The sequence below is a fragment of the Pelobates fuscus genome, chromosome 3 (genome assembly GCF_036172605.1).
Source record: "Pelobates fuscus isolate aPelFus1 chromosome 3, aPelFus1.pri, whole genome shotgun sequence".
In the NCBI taxonomy this organism is placed as follows: domain Eukaryota; kingdom Metazoa; phylum Chordata; class Amphibia; order Anura; family Pelobatidae; genus Pelobates; species Pelobates fuscus.
This window is the reverse complement of record NC_086319.1, coordinates 56,529,387-56,549,502: the sequence shown is the minus strand read 5'-3', so window position 1 is coordinate 56,549,502 and position 20,116 is coordinate 56,529,387. Positions and strand designations below refer to the sequence as shown.

Genomic DNA, 20,116 nt, shown 5'->3' with positions numbered 1-20,116 from the left:
AACTAGGCTGTAATGTAAACACTGCATTTTCTCTGAAAAGACAGTGTTTACTGCAAAAAGTCTGCAGGGACTGATTATACTCACCATAACAAATACAATAAGCTGTGTTTGTTATGGTGACTATAGTGTCCCTTTAAAATGAACAGCAAGTGGACCTTTGTTCCACCAACTTCTCTATTTTTTTTTCCATGACTAAGACAAAGGCGGGTTAACCAGAAAGGTGTAGCTATTTCTATATAAGAGCACACATTGGTAAGTTGAAATACGATGACGCCTTTATTTACCTATGCAAGCTTTCTAAATCCATCCTTTAACATGAGTAAAAATTGTGCAAGCAGGCTTATTGTACAAAGATTTAAAAAAAAAAAAAAAAAAATCAACTGCATTATCTACTGAAAAATATAACATTTAAAATATGATATGAATGTATAGGATTTAAATTATTAAAGAAAAAAAAGTCCCTTTTTATGTTTCTCTGCGAAACTATTAAAAAAAATTAAAAATTAAAAAAAAAGCAGGTTTTCAATATGAGCACAGTTGGCACCTCATCTCCATGCATTTAATAACCTGTCAAAATCAATAAGATGACGGTCTAAAAGATGACTGGTAGATTTAATAGCAGTGGAGTTCAGATAATTTATCCCATTGTGTAAACTGAGCACATCTACACTAAGTCTGCAGAATTCACACATGCCACAACACAGCTGTTTGAGAGACATAGAGTTTGTTGCTGCTCTGGTGGCTTATACCTTAAAGGTATTGAATAATAAAAAAAAAAGTTTACATTTATTTCTGGTTTTATATTTTGTTTTGAAATATTACATGTCTGCTTTCTAGAATATATATTTTTTTACTCACTCAAAAAAAATATTTAATTCTACGGACGTTACCTGGATATCGCGTGATCTTTCATAAGCCTGGTATGCAACCTTTTCTTCAATGCTTGCTAGATCTTGCTTTAAGTTGGTTGTCTCATGTTGGTGAAGGTCAGTTAGATCATTGAGTTGGTCTTCAAGCCTTTCATACCTTGAAAAGTACAGACCATAGATCACCATGTGATGCAGTATATGAAGTGGTACACTAGGGTTAACTTGTCACGTTGGCACGTTATTCTAATATTATAGCACTCGATGCAATTTTTTATCATGATCATAAAGTGTGAGATGGTCATACACCAGAAAAAAAAAAAGAAAACGTGAAAGAAAAAGGGAAAAAAAAGAGAGAACAGGAAAAGAAAAAAGATAAATGTGAACATGTCACTCACCAGAATATTTATTGTAAAAAAAAGTTTAGCGTTTAATTTAATAGTAACACTGATACAGTGGGCTTATTTGTGGGTGAGTTTATCAGCAAAGTCCTGGTTTTCAAGTAGAATTTGTAAACATTAACAGAAAGAAAAACGTTAAAATGTTTTATCTGTACATTTGAGGAAGAAGAAAAAACAAAACCGGGCACCATAGAAATTGCATATGCTGTCCATATTAATGGATCATCACAGAATTTGCAGGTGCTGTCCTTATAAAAGGGGCACTACAAAACCCTAAAGCACCTTAGCTCGTCTGGCTCCCCCTGCCCCTGTCCCAATTCATAAAATTGTAGATTTCAAGATGAACCAGGGCTTTTACGAATTGATTAGAGGCACTTTGGCTCCTTCGGCATTCAGGCGGACAGCCATGAAGGCTTTCTTGTTCAGTCCGCTGTAACGTTAGTTCAATAGAATTTAAGAGTAGCATTCTATTGGGCGATCAATGCAATTGATTGGCTCACTTGTAGAAATCGCCATGTGTGAGCCAATTTTCTCCAGATAGGAAGGGAAGACTGTCGACGGGGCAGGACAGGGCAGAGAGGAGCAGTCACAACAGAGGACTCATTGCCGAGTTAGAAAGGAAAATCATTTATTTTGCCTTTATTAATGGGCATCTGGAGGGTTAAATGGAAACTCCAAACATTAAAACCATATATCGGTTTTAACATTGGTTTGTTCCTTTAATGTGTCACCACGGTTTTCACAGAAATCCCACGTGCTGTGCCGTATTAATGTATCATCACGGCTTTCATAGAAAGAGCACATGCCGTCCATATTAATGTGCCGATATGTCTTACTACTCCACTGTGGTGTTTTGTTCCATTTTAGACAGCATGTTCTACTGTTAAATAGCAAAGTATCACTGATAAAAGCTGACATTTAAATAAATTGATGCAAGTTTTATTCACACAGTTAAGGTTCTCTTTTAGAAGAAGCATTATACTAGCTAGCTGTGAGGTCATTTCAGCAGACTGTCTTGTGTTCGGTCTAAACATTTATCAAAATAAGGTCAACATCGGCACTTTCTTGAATAAATGAAAATATATTGTTAACAGAATATCGAGTGGTTTGGATTACTTTGGATTTCATTGCCTTTCTCAAACAAGAGATTTTCTACTCTATCTAATCTCTGTAATAAATGTTTAATTAAAGTTGTGTTAATGCCCTTTCCTCGTCCCACCGCCACTTGTTGGTAACAGGACTAAAATTCAAGTCAAGTATAGAATAGCCAAATGAGGACCACTGGTGAGTTTGCCAGCAGATGTGAGGCCCAAGGGAAGGCTGGCAATGTTTGGCCTAGTGAACAAGTACTAATGAAGAGCCTTTGTTTCTCACAGATCTCTGTGTGGATGGTCCTACTCACACGGAGCACACAACATATAGGTTTGCTATATTGAGGCTGGTAGAGCTTCGACATATATTATTGCAACCTCCTTACCCATGACCATTACAGTCTGATGGAGCAGTCACAGAGATCTGAGAATGTTTAAGTGACGCAGACTCTGTTTCCACTAGCTCCACTGCACCAATGATAACTTGTGAGTGCTATGAATGCCACAAGAAGGATCTAACCTCACCTTATAGAAACACAGATTTCAAGAGATATTTACATATTTATAAACCCCCCCTCTCAGATTGACAGCCAAAAGGGTTTTCCTGTCTGACTTGCTCTACAATACACTGGTAAATACACTGGAGAACATTGAGGTCACAGGCCACCAGCCCATGCCCAGAGCTGGGGTTACAACGGCTCTGCACAATTTTGGTCTGTTACATCATTCCTGTACAAACATTAAAAAGAACATTCACCGTTTTAAAGAAACACTGTAGTGTTAGGAATACAAAGTTGTATTCCTAACACTCACTTTTACCCCCCCATCACAATTAACGATACAAAGGCTTCTTATGCAAGATTCTAACTAATAGAATTAATTCTCTCTTCACTAAGCTTCATATCATAATTTATGTGTAATGCAAAATTCTGGAGCACCTCCTCTAAACACTGGGCGATTTCCCAGTGATCCTCAAACAGTCATGAAATATCTTGTGTTTCTTTTAAAATAATGGGAAAAAGGGGTTTGGCTGCACTCACCTAAACATGCTTAAATGGGGTGCTGCTGGGGGCCAATAAGTACAGTAAAAAAAGTTCTTTTAAAATAATGGCCACACTTTAATATTGTAAAAATAAACAGGCAGGCAGTTTGTACATACAAGACACACAGAGAGCCCATTTTGTTCCTTGAAGGTACTGAATTCTATTAGGTATTTAATACCACATCACATCAAGGAGCCTACAAAAACTCAGCAAGAGTCAAAAGGATATCAGGACATAAGCAGAGCTGTCTTCATTTGTCAAACACTGAAGCATAGCAACACAGCGCAGGGAAAAACACACAGAAATGTAACACAGTGAAGTGTCAGTGGAGAGACAATGTAACACCTTCCTGCAATTCATTACTTGCATTTAAACACTGAATGCCAGAGACTATTGTAGTGATTGTTGTCCATTTTGAAATCTAATAGTTATAGCTATAGAAAAAATAAATATTGGATTACAAAATAAATAAATAAAATGAGAGAGAATATAAACCAATGCCATTTAGCAAAACAGACACAGTGGGGATGAAGATATACGATGCCTCAGTTGTCAATAGACATCTTGTTGTACCTGAGGCAGAGACTGTCCTCAATAAGACGCACACAGAACAGGTGTGAACATACAGGTTACTGTAGATCAAAGTTTAAAGTAGAAATTATGCCAAGTTAATTACCAAAAGGATTTTCATAGCCGATACTAAATGTCCCAGTAAATTGCCAGCCTACACTCGGCTTAACAACCTATAATTACAGTTAATCATTACAAGTAGCTACTCCTTGTACCTGCGGATTTCAAAATATATCAGGATACATAGAGGTTACATAGCACTGAGAGAAGAATAACACGCTAGGTTCGGATATTGCCGTGCACTAGGTTATAAAATACAATGCTGTTTTAATTATGCCATCGTCCAATCTTGAATACTGGTGTTAACTGCTTAACCCCTTAAGGAACAATAGTTTGCCAAGCATGTCATTTGATAAAGAGATTTGCCTAACTTGAGGTTAAAGGAACACTCCAAACCAACAGCATGTCCCCTTTATCTTAAATTATAGAAACACAGATTTCAAGAGATATCGTCATATTTATAATCCCCCTCTCAGATTGACAGCAAAGAGGGTTTCCTGTCTGACTTGCTTTGAGCACTCTATCAAAGCGCAAGTGAAGCTTTTCACAGAGAAGAACTGGTTTTAATACTCCTCTATGAACATATCTCCGTTATTGATGTGTATGAGACCTGTGTCCCAATGCTTCTCTATTAGAAGCATTGGGGTTGGTCTGGAGAGAATAACTAATGAAGTGGAGCTGTGGCATGAAAATAGTCTCATCGCTGGATTTGAGGTAACTTTTCATTAAATTTTTTAAGGACACAATTGTGGGTGTCCAAGTCTAAAATAAATAATGAACAATCCAATGCCAGAATTAAATGTATTTATTTCTAACATTTCAGTGTCCCTTTAATGTTAGCTCAAGTATCTTTTTAACATCCAAGATGTATAAGATGAATATATTTTAAGGATTCATTGCCAAGTTATTCAAATCCTAAAGATTTTAAGATTGACAGCCTGAGAAGGAAAGAGTGACATGAAAGTCGATTCATTTAAACCATTAGATGGCCAAATATCATAAAATCTTAAATAACTTGTTTACCTGTATCGTTCTTCTTGTAACGTCTGAGAAATAAATCCATATTCTCTCTTGAATTGTACTTTCAAGGATTCTATATCTTCCGATAGTTGAGTCTGAGCTTCTCGGATTTCCCTCAGTTCGTCCAGGAACACAGCAAGATTTCCATGACTATCATTGGTGTTTGTCCTTCCAGTGTCAAAGGTTTGATTTCCATTACTGTCCGCAGAGCCAGATGTTCCAATGGAACACTCGTCATCACTTGCATACTTGGGCTTTGTCATTATTGTGGCACTACCACTCAAGTTCCTGGGGCTGGTCTCTGGATGAAAGTCATCTAGACTATTTTTTAGATGAGCGATGTTATCGGCACTTCCAAACTTATTACGGATTAGATTTGCAAACTCTTTCGACTTGTTGAACACAAACATTGGAGGAGTCAATGAAACACCTGGCATTCCCGCTTTACTACTTTCTCCTTGTGCAGCAGTTCGAGAACTGCTGTTCACATCCTTTAAAGAATGTTGTAGTTCTTTGAGGTTATCTTTGGAAATATCCTTAGAACTTTTACTTGTAGATCCATTTTGCTCGATTTCTTTTAACTTTTTGTGGTACTGCTCTAATTTCTTCTGGAGTTGAGCTATGGAATGAGCAGACTTCTGGTTCTTCTTCTCGAATACCTGTTTTATGCGTCCAGCCTGCTGTTTGTCGGCGCTGTTCACCAGCTTTAAATACTCAGCCACATTACCATCTCGGGCAGTCTGCTCTATTTTGATCTGTTCAGTGACTTTGAGGATTTTTTGTTTTACACTGTCGGCAGAGAACTTAACTTTGTGAAAGTCTAGAATACCATCTGGTATATCAAAGTTAAGGTTGGTATCCGATCCTCCACGTCTTATGGTTAAAGGCAAACTGAGGGTGTGCATATCAGACCTGTCCACCTAAAAGAGAACAATGTCATATCATTAATGCGATATTAAGTTTGTTGAGACAAAGTGTATCAAAGGCCTAAGGCTTTTTCACAGGAGAACACATTTTGTAAGTAAAGGTTACTATTCTGAACTGCATAGTAACATTGGTCAGCGATTAGAACCGAAAAAATAAAATGTGTATATTTTTATAGTTTTCATGCATTATCTACATAAATCATTAAACAATAAATAAGAAAATTAATAGGTTACGGTAATTATAATAGTTAGAAAAAACAAAAACAAGCAGATCTATTTTTAAAAAGGTATATTAATAAATTTCCATGTAAGCATGTTTTAACTTTAATATCTTGTATCTAGGAGCTAAAGGAGATACATATTTTATATTTTGTAATACAGCTTAGCAGAAGCCAAGAGCCATGGTTACATTTCAGTTCCGAGAGATCTGGCTACGGAGCATAGCACTAAATACAATTTATGATCTGCTTACAAGCCAGTCTATCACTGTAGCTGTGTTCTGGAGAGAAATTACAAGTTATGTTTCACCTGGCTGCTGATAGTGTACCCATGCAATTAAATACAGCGTGCGGCAAGACGTTTAGCTGTCGCACAATGAAATGTTCCAGCACTAAGAGGAAAAAAATGCAAACTCTTCACAAAAATGTTGTGCCTATGCATAGCACATTGGCATCAATTAATGGTAGTTAACATTGGCACTGCATATGCTCAACCAGCAGAGTACACTTGCACGTGCAAATGCATAGGAGGTATTCAGCTCCATATTTTGGGCAAAAACAAAACAAGACATTAATGGTGGAAACAAAATGACACATGCTAATGAGTGTTGATGCGAGTTAAAAGTTACCTGCAGGTGATAATTTCTCCTCCCATAAGCCCTTACAGTTAAGGAATTAGAACCCATTTTATGTCTGCCTCTAGAATAACTCAAGATAAAGGGTTACTCCACAGCACACTGTACTGGTTATGATTCCAGTAGTACCCTGGGCCGATAGTAGGGCAAATGGTTTTAAACAGTTTGCTCTCTTACCTTGGTATACACCGAATGCAGCGGGTCATCTAAGGCTGGTAACGTGCATCAAGTTTCTGCAAAGTTGCAGAAGCCGAATGACCATTCCAATACCATTCATTGGCTGAGAGCATCAACTGATGAATGCAAATCTGTGCAAAGAAATAAACAAAGAATTGCCATTAGCCAGTTTGGAACTATTGTTCCGAGCTGGCTAATAATGCCCCAGTGACTCTGCCCAAGAAAGTTACATATATAGAATCAAAGGGATAACTCAAAATGTGCAGCATTTCATAGCAAAAGGCTGCACATACAAATACTAAGTGGTCGTGGTGTTTGGGGAAAACCTTTAAGAAAAAAAGGAAAAAAACATTTTTTTTAATACCACCTCAATTCAGTGTGATTTAACATGTTCTTAACTGGAGAAACCAGTACCTCTCTAACACTTCCCAAAATTAACAGGTTGTAGGGCACCGTCTTGCTGCAGAAGCCAACGTTTGCAACAGCTATATGCCCTTTTGTGTTAAAAAGCAGTACTAGGGGTGGAACAAAGGTCAGGCTGGCACCATAACCACTATAAGGGGCTGTAAAGTACTCCTTTAAAAGGGACACTCTAAATACAAAAGCAACTTTAGCTTAAAGGGTTACTTTACTCACAATGACCACTTAGTCCCTAGAGAAATAAATCCATATATATATCCATATATTCGGTCTTGAATCTGGAGTCTGTAAGTGCAGCAAATATATGGAATTTAACCCCATTATCTAAACCCATTGCTGCCAAAGGTGTAACTCCACCTCCGGCAGCATTATTGAGCATCATTTGCCAGTCCGGAACACTGACGAATATCAATTCTGTGCATTTTTCTCTGCTCATTCATTGACTAAGAGTGGTCAGTTGAAGCCAATGAATGACTGGCAGCTTCTGGTTTCCGCATCTCTGCAAAAGGCAGAGGTCAGAGGAAGCAGGACAGGAGGCCCGGAGGGACTCCGGTAAGAGGGCAAATCATTGCAAAATGGTTTGCCCCATTAACAAGAAATGGGGCCAGGTTAATCCTGGCACCATAACTCCTACAGTGGGCTGTAATGGGTATGATGCTTCAAATTACTCTTTGATGAAACAGATTTGGTGTATAGATCATACTCCTGCAGTTTAACGGCTCAATTATCTGCCAGTTAATTCTCTTTATTTATCAGCCATAACCACACCTCCCTAACTAAGCCACCCTACATACTTGCTGAAATGTAAAATAATAATAATTGCACAGTGTGTTTAATTTAGAAGTTCCTATATCCCTCTCTGTTAATAGCCTGCAATAGCTATATACAGGGAGGGAACCAGGATTTGATCCCCTGCTGATTTTGAATGTTTGCCCACTGACAAAGCAATGATCAGTCCAAAAAAAAAAAAAAAATGTTTTGGAAGGTTTAGAAATATTTGCACTTGCTAGTCTGTCATCAATAAGTAGCAAAGATTGTGATAACATCCCTCCATTCTCTCTCCACCCCTATGTCTCTTGTTAAAGCTGCAGTTTGAACCGAGGAAAACCATTAAGGAAGTAGTTTAGGCAATAGGCCGTTTTATCATTACAGAATTATGGTCTGCTAATGATGTTTTTTTACTGCCCATACAGCATTAACCCCTTAGGATGGCAGTATTCTGTATTGAATGGTTTACAATGTTGGATTTGATTGCTGAGCTATTCCTTATATACAGGTTACATTAGAGGTTTCGCAAATTGTCCCAGCTGTCAAAATGATTGAATCATCATAGAAAGAAAAAAAAAATATGTTATGTTAATACTTCTGCTTTGGAGCTTCCAATACTTTAACAGCTTTTTAAACCATCTACCTCATACCTTAACGGAATTCCCTAGCAAAAATGAATTTAAAGGAAAAAAAGTTGTTCACATTTTAATGCGTCCCTCGGTACACTTGCAGGCAGGCAGGCCTTTCCCACACCAGGATGAGGCGCTCATTCAGGAGCATCTCATTCATGTCTTTGGGCACTGACACAATCCCATAATCCCCTGTCCAGAAGAGGATTATGGGATCAGTAGTTTATCCCCAAAGGGCAGTTCCAACCATTACATTGGATTATTGAAACCCTTTAAACTGATAGCAGTGCTGCTGCGGCTTCAATCCATTTATACAGAGTACGGTTTACAGTTTAGAGATCTATGAAGCCTGTGGTGTAGGTACCAGCATACATCGTGGTATCTATAGCTTAATTAATGTAAGACACAAATAAAGTCACTGGTAAACTGACAGAAGCCAGGTCTATCAGCTTGGGATGCACTTACATTCCTAGGTTTGAGTTCCCAATGCTGAAGTATCTATCCCTCGAAGGTTCTGTGATTGGCTTAAATATTTCTGGTCTAGGCAGAGCTCTTTGATTAGGCTGGGATTTCCAGAAACTCTAAGGTTATTGTTTTTATTTATTTGCATTAATAATGAGAGCCTGAATCATTACTTTAACCTGTTTCTGGCCCCAGTGTGTGTGTAACAAACCACTGGGGTCGTGTTCCGTCCTGGACCTCAGATGCAGTAACATCTCTCCCTTACAAGCACACTCCACAGAGATCCCGCGGTGGAGGACAGGATTCTATCAGGTCAGTGATGGCAAAGGGGCTTTAATAAAGGCAAAGGTATCTAAAGAAGGGTCAGGCAGAAATCAGAGTCAGACGGTCCAGAGGTAAGAGCCGGCGGCAAAATTCAGAGTTAGGAAGTTAGGAAACCAGCAAAGACAGGAAACACAATGACACAAACGCTAAGAGTTCTGAGGCAGGCAACAAAACAATCACTGACTGGAAGGTGTGTTCTGCTTGTAAAGGAGTGGCTCAATCACACAACCTGGTCTCACCTGTAGGAGGGGTTACCTGAGGTCAATATAAATGTCATATTGGATGCATCATTGTCTTGGCTCCGCCCCCTAAGCCATATTTCTTCTAACCTCTGACCTGCAGACCAGACTCCTCATGCAGAGGCCGCCATCTTGGAATGCTGGAAAACCACTGCGAGTTTCCTGGCCTTGAGTAGAGGTATAGAGGATGCAGGAGCCACAGGCACTATGACTTCTGCAGATTGACAGGGCGTCCTGTGACAGATGAGTACCATCAGCAAATGTGACAGTATGCAGCTGACGGCATTAAGGCGGTTGCTTTATCTGACATTAAAGGACCACTATAGTGCCAGGAAAACAAACCCATTTTCCTGGCACTGTAGTGCCCTAAGGGGGCCCCCACACTCAGGTTCCCACTCCTGTGGCGCTGAAGGGGGATGAATGGTTTAATCCCTTACCTTTTTTCCAGCGCCAGGCTCCCTCGGTGCTGGGACTCTCCTCCCTCTTCTGATGTCATCGGCTGAATGCGCATGCGCGGCAAGAGCCGAGCGCGCATTCAGCCAGTCTCATAGGAAAACATTCTCAATGCTTTCCTATGGATGCTGGCGTCTTCTCACTGTGAAAATCACAGTAGCGCCTCTAGCGGCTGTCAATGATACATCCACTAGAGGCTGGATTAACCCTATTGTAAACATAGCAGTTTTTTCTGAAACTGCTATGTTTACAGCAGAAAGGGTTAATCCTAGATGGACCTGGCACCCAGATCACTTCATTGAGCTGAAGTGGTCTGGGTGCCTATAGTGTCCCTTTAAGGCTTACATCTTTTTACGGCTATGGCTCGATTGCAGATTCGAATTCCACATTCGTGTCCAGGCCGATTCATATTGTGGTTGTGGTTTGATAAACTGCTGCAGTAATAACCTTCATAACAACAACAGCAAACAATAGAATATTTGCAAGTACATTGGGGTTTCTTCACTATTTTTATCCCCAAATTCCTATATTTTCCCATCTAGCTCTTTTGCAGTACACTTAGGTGTACTTTCAGGTTTCATTTTCACTAAAACATCCTGCTTAGTGAAGAGACTGTTGCTATTTGTGGACCTGGACTCTCCTCTTACGTCAGCAATCTCACTTGAAAACGCGTTAAGCCTTTGAATGCAGTGTGACAGCCCAGTTAATTGCCTGAAATTGATGCTGCAGTGCCAGGTAGCAGCAATTAAATGTCAGCATTAAAAGTATTTTCTTTAGAAGAAAAAAAAAATCCCCAATCCTGCAAGATTATAAAGGAAGTCTACGTTTGTAAGCATGATGCAAAAAAAAAAAAAAAGGGCCCAATTGTGTAGCAACCAAGTCTTTTTTTTGGTAAGAGTTCAGCATTCTGTACACCTTATCGATCTAGTCAGAAGTCTTAAAACTTTATGAAGGAGCACAACAGAACATTTCAATCAAATATCCTTGCATTAGCTGCATCCAATATCTGGGCAATAATTGTTTGACACAGAGCAATCAAAGATGTGTACGTTTCCAACAGGGCTCATTTAATTTGAAACAGTGTTTTCCCACTCGGCCCATTGCACTTATCTCAGGACTATTACTAGGTCACAAGTGTATGGTTCTGAAAATTGATGGAAATTGAAAATGCTACCTTACAGTGTGTCAAAAACCACTAGATCATTTACAAACACGAGGGGGTTATGCTTTCATAATGGTGCAATCTCAGCCACTATTAATGATTTCCTGTGTCATTTTGATCACCCTTCTCCTGCACGGTATATATAAAGATGTCTAAATGGGCACATATACACTGTGCCATAATTGGACCACTTTTCTCCCAAAAACACTTTTGTCTGAAATACCTCTAGCTAAGGCAACAACAAGGCTAGAAATAGCCGTAACACAAAAGTAGGACATAAAATCAAATAGGATTCCTTACTTTTAGCATCTATCTTCATGAGATCTTTCTTTCAATGAATTCGCTGTTATATCTCCATTATAGACTTGTTAGAGGTACAAATTACAAATGCCAATAACAAAAGGATACAGGATCACAGCCTGAAGCTGGATTATTTCTGTAAAGTGAAGAATTGTGTATATTATGTAATAATGTAGGTTAACCAACATTTAAACTAATCTTGTGCTATTTGAGAATATGTTCGGATTTTTTAAATGTAATTTATCTCTGCTTGCTTTGATTGTAATCCAAAATTGAAAGAAAAATGACAGAAAAAAAAAAATATGCTAAACCGTATAAAACACACATGAATACTTTTAATTTATACAGAGTAAACTATAGTTAACATAGCTACATTTAAATGCTTTATCTTGATAAAAGGGAAAAATGTTTAGTGTATCTCAAAGACATCCCATATATGTAGCATAACAAAAATCTAAGCATAATGAAAAAAGGTGGGGAAGGGGGGAACCAATATGGTACAAAGTTAAAGACCACTAAAAGGCAAAAAAAATAAAATAAAATATCGTTCACCATTTTTTCTTCGGACACAATTTCTTTGAGAGGCTGGAAAACACACATTCATATGCTGCCGGGATGTACTCAAATATGGGATTCCAAAGGCCTTGAATAGCTTTTGATTAATTTCTCTGTGTAGCATAATAATGCTACATACTGCATGGCAATCGCTGCGGGAGGCCAGAGGAGGCCATGGCCCCCCCTACATTATACTGCACCCCACCCCATGTGCCCGCCATCTGAAACCTGTATTTTTTTTCTTTTTGTATCTACTGGCAGACTGCCACGAGGGAGCACTGATTTAATTCGGCAGATTCAGAAAGACCTGCCAAATCTGCTAATAGCCTGAATGAATAGCATAGCAAGTGCTCTCTCACCGAACGTTGGTACCTATTTATTCGGAGCTACTACTTCAGTTGCTGTGCAGCCGGTGATGTCAAAAATGCTTATAATGTGTGCAGAAAATGCACTGATAAATGTCAATTTTCTATATTTGTCAAATATTTATTTGAATATTTTAATTTAAACTCCATTCAAATTATAGGTTATAAATGATTTTGGGAAAAAAATAAAAAAATAATACGGTGTATATATATATATATATATATATATATATATTTTAAATATTGTCTTGTAATCATTCTGGCATCATGAGATATTGTTACAATATCTACAATTATTGTGAATTTAAAGAATGATGAATAACGGCATGTTCAGCTCTTATCATATTTCTACCCTTTTTCTTTACTTCAAAGAGATAAGTAAGCATTACACAGTTAAAATGGCATATCACAGAGGTAGCTATAAATAAAGGGACACTAGAGGCACCCAGACCACTTCAGCTCATTGAAGTGGTCTGGGTGCATATTCCCAGGTCCCTTATCCACGCAATAGTAATTATTGCAGGTATTAATAAAACTACAATAATTACCTTTATGGGTTAATTCCACCTCTAGTGGCTTACTACCAGACAGCCACTAGAGGGACAAGTCATTAGGAGACTTTTGGTATCCTGACACTGGACACCCTCACCCTATACATGAGGATGTCCAGTGTCACCCGAAACCCCATATGGGGAAAGTCCTAATGCGAGCGAGGCAATTGCAGCGCATGCGCAATTAGATCTCCCCTCCTGGTGGAGTCCGAGCCAGCGCCGAGGGACATCGGTGGTAGACTTGGGTAAGTGACAAGGTTTTTTTTTAGCCCCTTTTGCACCACGGGAAGGGAAGGGGACACACTATAGATCGCTAATGTGCCAGGAAAAGTACTTTGCTTTCCCTTTAAGCTATTCTCAAGAGAGAATGATTGGGGTTGTAAGCTAGATATGAAAATGTTACAATTGATAATAAACTTTTGTTCATATAATACCATGCCAAAAGCAAAAGGATAAAATAGGTGGAGGGCAAAAAAACCCAAAAGTTCCAATTCAATGCACAGTGATAACCTAGTCAGGGCCGGCGCGTCCATAAGGCGGCACAGGCGGCCGCCTTAGGGCGCACGGGCTCTGGGGGCGCAAGATTTCAGTGACCGGCAGGAGGGAAGCTCTCCCTCCTGCCGGGCCACCATCTCGGCCCCCGGTGCTGCGTGCGGCTGTGCTGTAATCAGACGCGGCGAGGGAGCTCTAACCTCTCTGCTCTGCTCCCTCGCGCGCTGCCTGTCTGCTGATACCGCGGGAGCCGGAATATGACGTCATATTCCGGCTCCCGCGGTATCAGCAGACAGGCAGCGCGCGAGGGAGCAGAGCAGAGAGGTTAGAGCTCCCTCGTCGCGTCTGATCTCAGCACAGCCGCACGCCGCCCAGCAGCCCCACTGGACCCCAGGGAAGGATTCATCATCCACACCAGCTCTCCAGGTAGGGAGGCTGGGTGGAAAATATTTATTTATAAAATAAATAGTGAGTGTCTGTGTGTGAGTGTCTGTGTGTGAGTGTGTGTGTCTGAGTGTGTGTGAGTGTCTGTGTGTGAGTGTGTGTGAGTGTGTGTGAGTGTCTGTGTGTGAGTGTGTGTGAGTGTGTGTGAGTGTCTGTGTGTGAGTGTGTGTGAGTGTCTGTGTGTGAGTGTCTGTGTGTGAGTGTCTGTGTGTGAGTGTGTGTGTGAGTGTCTGTGTGTGAGTGTGTGTGTGAGTGTCTGTGTGTGAGTGTCTGTGTGTGAGTGTGTGTGAGTGTGTGTGAGTGTGTGTGAGTGTGTGTGAGTGTGTGTGAGTGTGTGTGAGTGTGTGTGAGTGTGTGTGTGTGTGTGTGTGTGAGTGTGTGTGTGTGAGTGTGTGTGTGTGAGTGTGTGTGTGTGAGTGTGTGTGTGTGTGTGTGTGTGTGTGTGTGTGTGTGTGTGTGTGAGTGTGTGTGTGTGAGTGTGTGTGTGTGAGTGTGTGTGTGTGAGTGTGTGTGTGTGAGTGTGAGTGTGTGTGTGTGAGTGTGTGTGTGTGAGTGTGTGAGTGTGTGAGTGTGTGTGTGTGAGTGTGAGTGTGTGTGTGTGAGTGTGTGTGTGTGTGAGTGTGTGTGAGTGTGTGTGTGTGTGTGTGTGTGTGTGAGTGTGTGTGTGTGAGTGTGTGTGTGTGAGTGTGTGTGAGTGTCTGTGTGTGTGAGTGTGTGTGAGTGTGTGTGAGTGTGTGTGAGTGTCTGTGTGTGAGTGTGAGTATCTGTGTGTGAGTGTGTGTGTCTGTGTGTGAGTGTGTGTGTCTGTGTGTGTGTGTGTCTGTGTGTGAGTGTGTGTCTGAGTGACAGGGTGTGTCTCTGTGAGTGACAGAGTGTGTGTCTGTGAGTGACAGAGTGTGTGTCTGTGAGTGACAGTGTGTGTGTCTGTGAGTGACAGTGTGTGTCTGTGAGTGACAGTGTGTGTCTGTGAGTGACAGTGTGTGTCTGAGTGACAGTGTGTGTCTGAGTGACAGTGTCTGCGTCTGTGAGTGACAGCGTCTGCGTCTGTGAGTGACAGCGTCTGCGTCTGTGAGTGACAGCGTCTGCGTCTGTGAGTGACAGCGTCTGCGTCTGTGAGTGACAGCGTCTGCGTCTGTGAGTGACAGCGTCTGCGTCTGTGAGTGACAGCGTCTGCGTCTGTGAGTGACAGCGTCTGCGTCTGTGAGTGACAGCGTCTGCGTCTGTGAGTGACAGCGTCTGCGTCTGTGAGTGACAGTGTGTGCGTCTGTGAGTGACAGTGTGTGTCTGTGAGTGACAGTGTGTGTCTGTGAGTGACAGTGTGTGTCTGTGAGTGACAGTGTGCGTCTGTGAGTGACAGTGTGCGTCTGTGAGTGACAGTGTGCGTCTGAGTGACAGTGTGCGTCTGAGTGACAGTGTGCGTCTGAGTGACAGTGTGCGTCTGAGTGACAGTGTGCGTCTGAGTGACAGTGTGCGTCTGAGTGACAGTGTGCGTCTGAGTGACAGTGTGCGTCTGAGTGACAGTGTGCGCCTGAGTGACAGTGTGCGTCTGAGTGACAGTGTGCGTCTGAGTGACAGTGTGCGTCTGAGAGTGACAGTGTGTGTCTGTGAGTGACAGTGTGTGTCTGTGAGTGACAGTGTGTCTGTGAGTGACAGAGTGTGTGTGAGTGAGAGTGTGCGTCTGTGAGTGACAGAGTGTGTGTCTGTGAGTGGCAGAGTGTGCGTCTGTGAGTGACAGAGTGTGCGTCTGTGAGTGACAGAGTGTGCGTCTGTGAGTGACAGAGTGTGCGTCTGTGAGTGACAGAGTGTGCGTCTGTGAGTGACAGAGTGTGCGTCTGTGAGTGACAGAGTGTGCGTCTGTGAGTGACAGAGTGTGCGTCTGTGAGTGACAGAGTGTGTGCGTCTGTGAGTGACAGAGTGTGTGCGTCTGTGAGTGACAGAGTGTGTGCGTCTGTGAGTGACAGAGTGTGTGCGTCTGTGAGTGACAGAGTGTGTGCGTCTGTGAGTGACAGAGTGTGTGCGTCTGTGAGTGACAGAGTGTGTGCGTCTGAGTGACAGAGTGTGTGCGTCTGAGTGACAGAGTGTGTGCGTCTGTGAGTGACAGAGTGTGTGCGTCTGTGAGTGACAGAGTGTGTGCGTCTGAGTGACAGAGTGTGTGCGTCTGAGTGACAGAGTGTGTGCGTCTGAGTGACAGAGTGTGTGCGTCTGAGTGACAGAGTGTGTGCGTCTGAGTGACAGAGTGTGTGCGTCTGAGTGACAGAGTGTGTGCGTCTGAGTGACAGAGTGTGTGCGTCTGAGTGACAGAGTGTGTGCGTCTGAGTGACAGAGTGTGTGCGTCTGTGAGTGACAGTGTGTGCGTCTGAGTGACAGAGTGTGTGTCTGTGAGTGACAGTATGTGTCTGTGAGTGACAGAGTGTGTGCGTCTGTGAGTGACAGCGTGTGTGTGTGAGTGCGTCTGTGTGTGTGCATGTGAGTGTATGAGTGTGTCTGTCAGTGTATGATGAGTGTGTTTGTCAGTGTATGAGTGTGTGTCTGTCAAATCAGTGAGAGTATGTTTGTCATTGAGTCTGTGTGTGACTATCAGTGTGTCTGTCAATGAGTGTCAATCAGTGTGGGTCTGTCAGTGTCAATGAATGAGTGTGTGTCAGATCAATGAGTCTGTGTCTGTCAGTGACGTCTGTGTGTTTGTCATTGAGTGTGTGACTGTCAGTGTGTACAGAGTGTAGCGGAGCGCGGTACAGGAGCTTCTGTTTCCTGTACCTGGCCAGACTGACAGGAGGTGCTCACAGAGAGAGCACTCCCTGTCAGTTCGGCCGGGTACAGAAAACTGAAGCTCCTGTACTCCGCTCCGCTACACTCTGTACACACTGACACACCAGGAAGGGGAGTGTGACCACTAAAGGGGTGTGGGGTGCACCAAGGGACAGGGAGGGAATGGGAGAGAAACACCAAGAGACAGGGAAAAGAGGGGGTAGGGGAGAAGAACACTAAGGGACAGAGAAAGGGACCATTAATGGTCAGGGAGGGGAGAGGGGCTGGTTAAGAGGCACATAGGTGAAGATGTTTTTTTGGGGGGGGTGGGGAGGGGGGGGCGGAAAAATGCACCGGCCCTGAACCTAGTCTCCTACAAGGAAAAGGAAAAAAGAAAAATACAAAAAAAAAACGCCTCAATCCTCATGGATGAAAGAAAAGTGACCTGCATTCAAAATTTACACCAGGGCTCGGACATGTAATCTGGGAGCACAAGATAAATGTTGACGTGTTTCATGCATTTACAGGCAATCCACGAGGATTGAGGTGTTCATTTAAAAGCATTCACTTATTCCGCAGCATTGTACAATCAGAAGACAATACGCGCAAGTAATTGCCACAAGATTCATTTGGCGAACTAAAACAGGAGGTGGTGGGGTCCTGCTTACAATCAAGTTAGGCCACCAGACGTCTTGTAAGTCTGTCTGTTCGCTGTACATGCTGCAAAACACGTCTCACTAGAAGTAAACATATTATTGTAATGATATTATTTCATCCAGGTGGATGCAGAGCAATACGAAGATGTCATTAGCAGGAATGAAATCACCAGATCACATGCAACTACACCGGATTATGACTCCTTAACCCAGTAACGCCCGAGCGGACATTATCTAGTACAAACTATACTCCGATTTCCTTAAATGGGAGTTTCTGGCAAACAAATGTTTATCTGAAAGGAAGTGAACATTCATTTGTACCAGACAAGATGTCTGTTGCCCTTTGAAGGTATTACATCCACCATATCTATAAAAAGTGTAAATAAAATATAATTACGGCCGTAACCATAAAGTCCTTTCAAATCCACCAAAAATACTCAACATATTTTAGTTTTAAGCAACCCATGTAAGTACGTTCTGATTACTTTGCAAAGAGTACATGTGGTTATCTAAAGTCTTATCAGCCGTGAGTAAGGCAGCTGGTAAGACAATCTAAAAGGTTGCAGCCTAGTGACTCATCATTGCCAGGTCTCATTAGGACTCCTCGCACCAGAACAAATGCAATAACCTTTTGATTTGTCCCGGTTCCAGGAGAGGACATGGGGATAGAAAAATAACACAGTCTGCCAAGCTTTACTCCCAGTATATCAGTAATGAGATAGCAGTTGTATCATAGCAGTTGCTACCTCTGAGTGAAACTACTACAAACCTGAGCCATACCAAGTCACATATAAGACAATCCCTACTCATGGAGACATACTAATATATATATATATATATTAGTATGTCTCCATGAGTAGGGATTGTCTTATATGTGACTTGGTATGGCTCAGGTTTGTAGTAGTATATACTGATATATATATCAGTAGACATCACCTATGGAAACGAGTCATACTCAATCATATTATATACACTAATAGAGATTCGCCAGGTTAAAAGTCTGGCTCTGAATCATCAAGCAGAGTGATTGAACAATCTTACAACCTAACAATTACACAGCCCTTGAATACTAGCAAATTATATATTTGACAGCCATCAATAATCAAAGGGATGTTTAACTAGCTATATATAGATTTTTCCATCTATTTTGATTATATAATGGGTACAATGATGCAAGGTTAATAGATAACGACTGATTGTCTATTTAAACAGCCAAAACATAATGACCCACTACCCCAAGACAATCTATATTTAGCCATTTTTGCAACTATGAATAACTCCGCAAGTGATGGCGAACTCGTCACTTGTTTATCATTCCGAAGAGTCCACATTGCACACTCTGAAAAAACACAAAATCCATGAGTCTACACAAAATAAAGTGTGCAATCAATACGCATTGAGATGCTTCTATTTTAATTTTGCAATAGGTTTTTACCATGACATGTGCTATACTTTACAGCTCAGCCAGGAGTGAGAGATTTAGAATAAGTGACATAACGAGGAGGCACATGATAGAAAAGATTGGTTGTTTGAAACATGTGATGAGAACCAGTACAGTAAGATAGCTTGGATCTGTCAAGCAATGAGAAGTAGAAATGCAGTGTTATGGCACAGTCAGTGCTTTGGTGGTATGCAACGAGAAAATAGCCGGTTAAGGGCACAGTGTGTTCTATGGGCCCTGCTGAAATAAGAAAAACCTGGAAGTCAACGCAAGAGTGGTTTACTTGATGTTCTGCATTTTGGAAAAATTGTCTAGCAGCAAAGTCATTCCTTCAATGTTACACAATGCAAACATGCTCAGTGCAGGGTAAGGAAAAAACATATTCTCAGTTTTATTAAAAAGTGAGAATCGGCAGATCATGATTTCAGCCATAGTATAGAAAGCTCATACTTTAAGAATGTCCCATGTAGCAGTCAGGGCCGGCACTACCACAAGGCAGCAACGTTTGCTGCCTTAGGGCACACCAGCCCTTGGGTGCAAATGTCCAGTTGACCGTCAGGAAAAGCACACAGCACTCCTCTCCTGCTGGCCACTTCTTGTAGCGTGGCCGAGCGGCAGCAGCTCCCCCACAGACCAGCCGTCTTCCATCATGCCGCAGAATGTGTGGAGGGGGCGGGGATATTAACAGGTCATATCCCAGCTCCCTGCAAAGCACACAGCGTAGGAACTACCGCCCCCTCTGTATCTGTATGATTGGAACTTTGTGGGAGAGCAGAGAGGAGGGGCTGGGAGAGTAGAGCCAGCCACCAACTCCCAACTACCTCAGCCAGATCTTCACACTGGATATCAGGAAAGCCCCCCTCCTGCACCCAAAATGTAGGAAACAGGAGGGTGGCCATAAAAGTATATATGATCAGCATGCGTCTGTGTGTATCTGTATGTCAGTATCTGTGTATCTGTATGTCGTTCACTGTGTGTGTGTGTGTGTGTGTGTGTGTGTGTGTGTGTGTCTGTATGTCTATCAGTGCATGTGTCTGTATCTGTATGTCTGTGAGTGTGTGTATCTGTGTGTCTGTCAGTGCATCTGTCTGTGTGTGTGT

The 20,116-nt window shown here is 41.7% G+C and overlaps 1 protein-coding gene across 1 annotated transcript in view; it reads right to left on the bottom strand.

Annotated features, from left to right (window-relative positions):
- Positions 1-20,116, bottom strand: part of TMCC3 (transmembrane and coiled-coil domain family 3) — a 74,532-nt gene that overhangs the window by 9,334 nt on the left and 45,082 nt on the right. The window contains exons 2-3 of the mRNA XM_063447096.1: positions 5,055-5,971; positions 891-1,026 (exon numbers count right to left, since the gene is read on the bottom strand). Coding sequence (XP_063303166.1) covers positions 891-1,026; positions 5,055-5,971 — 1,053 coding nt within the window. The remainder of the gene's footprint in view (positions 1-890; positions 1,027-5,054; positions 5,972-20,116) is intronic.